This window comes from Pistacia vera, unplaced genomic scaffold (assembly GCF_008641045.1).
Source record: "Pistacia vera cultivar Batoury unplaced genomic scaffold, PisVer_v2 Contig1301, whole genome shotgun sequence".
Taxonomy (NCBI): Eukaryota; Viridiplantae; Streptophyta; class Magnoliopsida; order Sapindales; family Anacardiaceae; genus Pistacia; species Pistacia vera.
The window spans coordinates 59794-69438 of NW_022195360.1; the positions used below are offsets into that span (position 1 = coordinate 59794).

Below are 9645 nucleotides of genomic sequence, written 5' to 3' on the forward strand. Positions count from 1 at the left end.
TTCTTCTGCAATAAATGAACTGAAAATTTCATTCACTTAATAATTTTACATCAACCTACAGTAGAAACCGTGGAAATTTCATTTTCATCACATCTGACAAGAAAAGCACCCCTTTCTACATAAGAACACCATATCCTTTTGCTGCATTCTACCTAATTTTCCAGGTATATTGAGGGTTATGTAACTCCATTATAGGGTTCATATCCTTACTTATCATATCAAGACTAAGCATGAGAAAACCCCAAATTTTCATCTATACTTTAACAAGTCTCCTTTAAAACATGATGTGTTGGGGTGGGTGAACCTGTGACTGAAGTATTGCTAGAGATTGAGAGAGTTGGAGTGGAGGCCACCAAGGAAGGAGAGACTGAGGAGTTCTGAGTGACAGTGAAACCCATGGGTGTTGGTGATGTTGGGTTGGAGCTCCGTATGGCAGACGAGCCATTGAATGATGGTTGTGACAAATCTGAATCAGGAGCCTTTTCTTGAGACGCATGCATATTAACTTTTATCCTGGATTCACAAGAACCACTAGGTTAGTGCATTCATGAGACGTGTACCTGCATGGTTCAACTGCTATTCCATACAACATAGTGAATCAACAAGTCTTAAGGGTTCTAAATCCATTTAAAAATGGAGGAAGAAATCAGCAGTTCTATCATCCTGCTTAGCAATAGGATGGATGAAGCCTTGCCATGTCGTGCTTGCAATATTAGACAGTGAAACAAATAAGATGATGCCAAACAACCATGGCTTTCCATCTTTCATGGACACAAACAAAACTTGTAACAGAAAACAGCACCTTGGTTAACCAGCACCAGCAGGCTCCAAATACAACAATACACAGCAGTAGAACCAGATGGAGATAGAAGAATCAAATTTTACCTATTGTGGATATTGACATACTCATCAGTTTCATCCAGTATCTCCTCCTGACATACGCAAAAATTTGAAATATAGATCAGCACAGACAAACTAAAACTAAAAGAACAGAGCAACAACAACTCTATAAGTAAAAATTTCAACTGCAGTTATAGTCATTATACCAACATTTTCAGACAGACTACTTTTTCACATAATCAGTCAATAAAAATGTAAAACTCCAGTACACTGCCTAAGCATGTTTCTTGCAGTAAATTGGAAGTAATAGTTCCCTGCTAGGAGTCCCATATCTCAGGGAAGAGGCGTAATATCATCATTATTAACACATTGAATAGATGTTAAGAAAACCCATATTAAGGCCTATATAATGGTCTGTCCATAAACTCTCACTTGAACACATGGCCATAATGTATTTCAGTCTTAGATTTACCTGAAGAAGTTCTTCAATGACATCCTCCATGGTAATAACACCTACAACCTCCTCATTGGCTGGGAACTCAGGAATAGGAGCATTCACAATGTCCAGAATGCAAAAAGAACAACCTCTATGTCGTTTCTTAAAGGCATAAGCAGCTGGTGGACTTTTCTTTGTTGATTCCAATTTATTCCCCAAATGTTGGGTAGAAGCATTATCCTCACTGTCAACTGAGAATTCAACCAAAGACCAGTTATATTTAATTTGAAGAAAAAGATCAAGCAACCTAGGGAACCAAGACTGGTAAAGTAGTCTTGCAATAGCAATCAATGGAAACTCATAATGAAAGCAACAATTGCAGAAGTAAGAACAGTGAAATTTACAGGCTTTTTCCTCACTGGAACGGACAACCTATCACAGACATTAGACGTGCCACGTATACAAATAACAAAATATTCTAGATGAAGGAAAAACACAATTATGATAGTAACAGAACAGCACTTTCAGGAACTGATCAGGAATGATCACAAAATGAGGTCAGGGCAACAGCTGTCACATAAAGATTTCTGAGAAATTTGAAACCATTAGGGGAATTTTTTTAATGTAACTTTTCAATAATGACTTATAAGGTATAAATGAAAAATGAACACATGTTTACTCATTGAAAAATAAGTGCAATCCTACGAGTAGCAATATACAATGTGAAACTTTAAGGAAAGAAACTTAGGTCAGGATCCTGCAACTCAAACATAGTAATAATATATTGCTATTACAACATCCTCACCTTTTTTCATTGATTTCTCAGGTTGTCCTCTTGGCTTCTTACAGCTGTCCTTAAACTGTTCACCCTCTTTTTTCCCGTTTAAAACCTTATATACGACAGCAATGTGGCTATGACCCTTCTGAAATTCATTTAGAATATCATACAGAGGCATATCTTCTGACACCCTGTGGGATGAATGGGAGAGAGAAATAATATCACTTAGCTCTATACATATAGTTCTCTTCAAGAGAAAATAAAAAATTATCATACCTAGGTATTTTTCTTAAGATCATTTTTCTCAGAGAAACTCCATCTCTGTGATCGACTGTTAAGAGATTTTTAACCTGCCCAAATTACAGATGAAACTAGTGAGTTCAACTAAATATCATGAAGAAAGAGATCATAAGATCTACATCATTTATATTACATATGCATAACATAAAAGGAGGGTTTGAGATTTGGTTAGGGTTACAAAGAATTGTGTTTGATGGCAAACTTGAAAAACATGAAGAAATTAGTTGCTATGAATCATGTAGCGAGCATGACATAATGATTAACAGCACAGAGCAACTATGAAAAATAACTTGAGCTTTAAGTTGTAGAACAAAAAGGCCAAGGAAGAGAACAGAAAAAGAAAAGGTGAAATAAGGGAAAAGTCCAGGCATCCATACCTCTGATAATAAATCAAACTATTCGATTTCAGTATTTAAAAGAATAATTCTGAAAGTACATAGGCCTAACTCATATATCATCCACCCTTGTATTTAAGGAAATGTACATCTTCTAGATTATGAAAATAAAGAAGAACTACAAAAATCTTATGGTAACATTTTCTCCCAATCAATTAAGAATAACAGAAAACGTGACCATGATAACCAAAATCAAAGTAGTTGAAGAAAGAATGTGAAGTATCCACACTACAAACAATCCACAAAACTATTGTCTCATGTACTAGAAGAAAGTAATAGAAGTTGTGTATAGAGTTAGGGGTATATGTGTAAATGTAAGATAGTGAAAATATATATAGGATGTAATATTATTTTATTTGATTATTTGAATAAACTCCAGTAGAATATTGTATCACATGGTATCATAGCACCAATCTTAGGGTTTTGTTCTGGTGGCCCCGAAGGCACTGTTCACGCAACACTGTTTACGTGATACTGTTCACGAGACACTGTTCAAGGTTGTTACTTTTTCCGATGACTAAGTTTGTCGCGTCTCCTGTTTTCTGATTGTGGTTTCCAGTTGGTGATTATTTTTTATTATTCTACAGTTTCTGGTTATTGTGTTCCTTTTTTTTATGTTTATTTATAATTGTTCTAGTTATGGTGTTGGATTTGAGTCGTAAATTTGTTGTGAATTGGTGATTTGGGTTTGCTGGATATTGGTGATTAGAGGTGATCTTGTCTGTGAGCTTAGTAGAGAATCATTGTTGATTTGATTAAGCTATGGCAGTGGAAGGTAAACAGGTGGTGATTAAAATTTCAGTCCACTCATCTGTAAAGATTACTGATAGGAAGTTACCGGGAAAGCAGAATTATGCTCAATGTAGACGAACTATTAGGAGATATGTTTCTAGCATTGACATGAGGGATCATTTGACTGAGGATCCACCTACGGATTCACTTCCACAATCAGAGAGTGATAAGCAACCAGAGGGTAGTGATAAGAAATTAGAGTGTGTTAGGAGAATTCAGAAGAAATGGCTCATGGAGGATGATAAATTGTTTAATCAGATCCAGAATACTCTGGATTCCACAGTGGATGATGTTACTGATCATTGTGATATAGTTAAAGAGTTATGGGAGTATCTAGAGTTTCTGTATGCTAGTAAACAGGACTTGTCTCATGTTCATGAGCTGTTATTGCGGATTTATCGGGCAAATATGCAAGAGAAAACATTACTTGAATACTATACAGAGGTGAAGCAAGCCTTTTAGGAAAAACGAGCTATATTCCCTGTGACTGCAGATGTTGTGCAAGTGAAAGAACAAGAAGAGCAAGTGGTGGTGCAATGTTTTCTAGCTGAGCTGAGACCAGAATATGAGATAGTTCAGACACAACTCCTTAATAGCAACAAACTTCCTTCCCTAACGAAGGTTTATGCTCATCTTCTTCAGGTTAGTAATGGGGAAGATAGAGGAGCATCTAAAGACAGGGAGAATCTTTAGAATTTTGCTCCAGATCATGCGGCTCTTGATAGCATGAAGTCTAATAGTAGTAGAGGCAACAAAGGTGCTAATCGGGATATCAGGGGTACTCGTGGCAATGGTAATAGTCCTCGTACTTGCTTCCATTGTGGTGCTGAAGGTCATGTCAAAAGGAATTGTTGGAAGTTACATGGAAAACCTCCAACTATGTCGAGCACTCAGAAATATGCTCATGGTGCCGCTCAAGATGATATTTTACGTACTCCTTCACAGGTTACTATATCTGCAAATGAGTATGCTCGCCTCACTCAGCTTGCTGGCCCCCAGTCATCCATTCTACTAACTGCTGCTACATTAACTCAGCTAGGTAATCCAAAACCTTGTGTATCTACTTCTAGTCGTAATTGAGTCATTGAATCTGGTACTACGCACCATATGACAGGTGATACAGGTATTCTCTCCTCATTTACACCTTCTTTTGATTTGTCTTCTGTTACTTTAGCTAATGGGTCTACTGTACCGATTATGGGTTGTGGTACTACTAATCCCACCAAATCTATGTCTCTCTCCTCTGTTATGTGTCTTCCTCACTTTTTCTTTAATCTTTTATTTGTTAGTCAAATCACTATTGCGTTTGATTGTGGTGTTTACTTTTTCCCTACTCATTGTATCTTTTAGGATCTTAGGACGAAGCAGATTATTGATAGGGGCCTTGTCTCAGGTGGCTTGTATGTGCTTGATGACATCTCTATTCTAGTGCCGCCACATGTTGCATGTATCAGTGATTTGTCTTCCTCTCTCTTCCATGGTCGTTTTGGTCATCCTCCTCTTCCAATCTTGAAGAAGTTATGTCTTAGTTTACAATCAATGTCACAGCTTAACTATGAAGCGTGTCAATTTGGGAAACACCATTAAGTGTCTTTTAGTCCTAGAAAAAATAAACGAGCTATTACTCATTTTGATGTTATACATTCTGACATTTGGGGTCCTTGTCCCGTTTCATCTAAATCTAGTTATAAATATTTTGATACTTTTGTGGATGATTTTTCACGTGTTACGTTGCTATATTTTATGAAAAATTGTTCTCAATTATTCTCTATATTTTGTGCCTTTTATGCTAAGATGCCAAACCAATTTGCTTTATCTATCAAATTTTGCGAAGTGATAATGCCAAAGAATATTTTTCTTCTTTTCTCTCTTCTTTTTTGTCTACCAGAGTATTATTCATCAATCATCTTATGTGTAGACGCCTCAGCAAAATGGAGTTATTGAACGAAAAAATCGTCATTTATTAGAGGTCGCTCGTAAACTTCTCTTTCATAGTAAAGTTTTTAATCGTGTGCCTTCATCTATTTTGTCTGGCCAAATACCTTACTCCATTCTTTTTCCTTCTCAACCTTTGTTCTCCCTCGCTCCCAAAATCTTTGGGTGTACTTGTTTTGTTCAAGACGTTCACCCTCACCTTTCCAAATTAGACCCTAGATCCCTCAAGTATATATTCTTGGGTTACCCACGGTATCAAAAAGGCTATCGTTGTTTCTCTCCTACTTTAGATAAGTATATTGTCTCGGCTGATATTTCATTCTTCGAAACCACTTCTTATGTTGACGATTCCATTCCAACTTCTTCTTTGGTCACTGCTGATTTTCTTATTTATACCATTACTCACTATAGTTTTTCACCCCTGTCTCGTCCTCATGTCACTCAGATATACTCTCGCCGCCCTCCACCACAGCAAGTGGCACCGGCACTAGCACCAGTATCGACATCTGAGACACCTGAGACATTGCCCCTACTGCTTGCCTCACCCCCGAAGCCAACTCCTCCTCCTTCTAACCTAGATCTTCCCATTGCTCTACGTAAAGGTAAGCGCTCTTGTACTTATCCTATTCCCTTTTTGTTTCTTATAACTCATTGTCTCTATCTTCCAAGTCATTTGTTGCCTCTTTAGATTCCGTGTCTGTTCCCCGTTTAGTGTCTGAAGCAGTTGCTCATGATGGATGGCGAAGGGCTATGGAAGAAGAGATGTTGGCTCTTGAGCATAATAGTACATGGGATCTCGTTGATTTACCTGGTGACAAAAAAGTCATTGGGTGTAAGTGGGTTTTCACGGTGAAGGTTAATCCTGATGGGCCTGTGGCCCAGTTGAAAGTTCAGTTGGTTGCTAAGGGTTATGCTCAGACATATCGTATTGATTATTCGGAGACATTTTCTCCTGTTGCTGTGATGACCTCTATTCAGTTATTTATTTCTCTTGCAGCTTCCTATAGTTGGCTCCTTCACCAACTTGATGTCAAAAATGTCTTTCTTCATGGTAATCTTCTTGAGGAGGTTTACATGGATCAACCACCAGGGTTTGTTACTCAAGGGGAGTCTGGAAAGGTATGCAAACTAAGGAAATCTTTATATGGTTTGAAACAATCTCCACGTGCTTGGTTTGGGAGATTTACTGATGTAGTGACTGAATTTGGTTTGCACAGAAGTGCTTATGATCATTCTATCTTCTATAGGCAATCTAGTTCTGGTATTCTCCTTCTTGTTGTTTATGTTGATGACATTATAATCACTGGTAGTGATAGTGTTGGTATTCACAGTTTGAAAATCTTTTTGGCTTCCAAATTTCACATAAAAGACTTAAGACTCTTTAAAGTATTTTCTGGAAGTTGAGGTTTCTCGAAGTAGGAGAAGGATTGTCTTGTCTCAACGCAAGTATGTGTTAGATTTATTGACTGAAACAGGTCTAATTGGAGCCAAGCCTTGTGATACTCCTATGGTTATTAACATAAAATTGAATGCTGAGGATGGAGAGGTGTTTGATGATCCAAAGCAATGCAGACGAATAGTTGAAAAGTTGAATTATCTTACAATAACTTGTCCAAATATTGCTTTCTCAGTGAGTGTGGTAAGTCAGTTTATGTCATCTCCTAGGACACCTCATTGGGATGCGGTTCTTCATATTTTGAAATATCTCAAAGGGGCTTCTAGACGTGGGATCCTTTATGGTAATCATGGCCACAGTAAAGTAGAAGGATTTTCAGATGCAGATTGGGCAAGATCATCTGTAGATAGGTGTTTTGTGACTGGATTTTGTGTTTTTGTTTGAGGGAATCTTATTTCTTGGAAAAGTAAGAAACAACCTGTTGTAGCTAGATCAAGTGCAGAATCTTAGTACCGAGCTATGGCACAAGTAACTTATGAGCTTATATGGACAAGATATCTCTTTATAGAAGTTGGAATTGGTGATCCAGGGATTATGGACTTGTGGTGTGATAACCAAGCAGTCATACATATAGCCAACAATCCAGTTTTTCATGAGCAGACAAAGCATATAGAAGTTGATTGTCATTTTGTGCAAGAAAAATTTGAACAGAAATTAATTTTCACTAAGCATGTTAGAACAAGGAAACAACTAGCTGATTTCTTTACTAAATCTCTAGTTGGAAAAAGGGTAACCTATATTTGTAACAAGCTGGGCATGATAGATATATATGCTCCAGTTTGAGGAGGAGTGATAGAAGTTATGTGTATAGAGTTAGGGGTATATGGTAAATGTAAGGTAGTGAAAATATATGTAGGGTGTAATATTATTTTATTTGATTATTTGAATAAACTATAGTAGAATATTTTATCACAGAAAGGAAATTACCAGAATAAGGCCTATAATATTTGTTGGACTTCCAAAGTAAACTGGCACTCTACTATGACCCATGGCCATTACTGCATTCAGTGTATCCCTAAATTAAAATGACAGAGAATTAGAACATATGAAGAACACATAAAACAGTCAAAAGAGAATGAACAAGAATCCAAAAACCCACAAATTAAGAGTTGCATCCAGATCAAGGGAAAATGCCTTTGATATTGGAGTCATGGCATCTTTTGCAGTCTTTTCAGTCAATTCAAGCGCTCCAGCGATGATAGTAGTCTCATCATGAGTTAGATCCCCACCTTTCCCAGCCTAAAAAACAAAGTGTACATATGCAATGATTCATCAGAAAATTTGGCTAAGATAGTTTGATCTGAATATGCCTCAACCTGTTTGCGCAATTGATCAAAAACAAGAAATGTTAAACTTGATACCTCATTGCCATGAAAATTCACAAAAGTCTTTAGCTCTGCCCTCCGTAAAAGAACCCCCTGCCCTTTACCCAACATCCAATCCAAAACCTCCAATTATACATGCATTAAGAAGAGAAAAGCAACCTCTCAAAACTCAATTTAATGGCGAAAGTAATTCCAAACAACTCATCAATAACAAACAAAACGTGCACAAAAACAAAAACAAAATACAAACATTGACGTTAAGAATCGGTCACACCTTACTAATTGGATAAGATACAGGGAAAAAAAGCCAAAGAAGAACACGGACCACGGGTGCCATTGTTGCTCCAACAGTCAGGCCATAACGGGTGCAGACTGCTTGTGGCATTATCTATGCCCAGAAATAAAATCATAGATAGATTAGAGTACTTGAGAGAAGAGATACCTTTTCACAGAAATAATGCTTAATCAGTTTAAAAATTAGTAACCTCTCCGAACATGAGAATCAAAGTCACTGATATCAAAATTGCAGCCCATGGAGGCACAAGCTTGTCCAAGAATATGGGAAGAGCCTATTTGGAAGAGAGAGAAAACAAGAGTGAGAAAAACTAGCAATTATTTCTCTCGTAAACTACATAGAACCTAGCAATTTACCTCCATGGCAACAGAGTTTCCAATCAAAAGAGTACATAGCAGAAGATGCTGATTCTTCACCACAGGAAATATTTTAGCTGCAAAAAGAATCAAACAGATCACTTCATGAATCAGATTGTCATAAGTTAGAATGTCATGAGTTAGAACCCAACCACACACAAGATGATCCACCGATAACTCAGTTAGTCAACTTAGTGGCCCACTTTACCACACCATATCAAAACCAAGGTGTATAAAAGGTTTATTCATTTTTATTGAATTTCGGATGATAAGGACAATTAACCAGGAGGCTAAGTAAATTGTTAGAACAAAAGGGATCAACAATTTCCAAATTAAGTTTGAGTTTCATCAACAGGTTACAAATTGAAGGTAAGAGAAAGAGAGTACCAGCATGAATACGATCCTGAGGACGACCGGACTTGATGAGTACTTCAAGGTCGACGAGGCCTAAAGACATTAAACCCAGTGTTAGGCCAGCCATCAACCCAGCGAAGCCAACCAACCCGATTATAACCACCACATAAACCGAAAACATCGTCCCACAGCACGCCACGTCCGACGCCATAACTCTTCTCTCTCCCCTCTCTCCCTCTTCTTCTGTCTCAAATATTCTGTGTTTAAAACAAGAATTTTGCAGGCGGGAGTGCTGTGCTCGTTTGTCAGTAGTATTATCAGTATCCCAGTACAAAGTCGCCGGTTTGATCAGAAACAAATCGACCTTACTATTTGGTTTTTAC

General features: G+C 37.4%; 1 protein-coding gene across 2 annotated transcripts; it reads right to left on the reverse strand.

Moving 5' to 3' along the window:
* LOC116122056 (DUF21 domain-containing protein At1g47330-like) lies at positions 1–9645 on the reverse strand. 2 transcript variants are annotated; one of them, XM_031407975.1, is made up of 12 exons: positions 9296–9644; positions 8909–8985; positions 8743–8826; positions 8532–8645; positions 8294–8380; positions 8032–8171; positions 7860–7947; positions 2331–2404; positions 2082–2245; positions 1313–1527; positions 886–932; positions 1–513 (listed from the first exon to the last, which is right to left on the reverse strand). In XM_031407975.1, the coding sequence occupies exons 1-12, from the start codon at positions 9471–9473 to the stop codon at positions 261–263; spliced, it is 1521 nt and encodes a 506-aa protein (XP_031263835.1). In that variant the 5' UTR covers positions 9474–9644; the 3' UTR covers positions 1–260. The 2 variants fall into 2 exon arrangements, with proteins under 2 accessions (XP_031263835.1, XP_031263836.1); XM_031407976.1 differs by lacking the exon at positions 7860–7947 and having other exon boundaries at positions 8067–8171; positions 9296–9645.

Coding starts and splice junctions, on each gene's coding strand:
- LOC116122056 (XM_031407975.1), bottom strand. CDS start 9,473: ATGGCGTCGGACGTGGCGTGCTGTGGGACGATGTTTTCGGTTTATGTG. Junction 8,986..9,295: donor TCAGGATCGTATTCATGCTG/GTACTCTCTTTC, acceptor TTCTTTTTGCAG/CTAAAATATTTCCTGTGGTG. Junction 8,172..8,293: donor TGAATTTTCATGGCAATGAG/GTATCAAGTTTA, acceptor TTTGTTTTTTAG/GCTGGGAAAGGTGGGGATCT.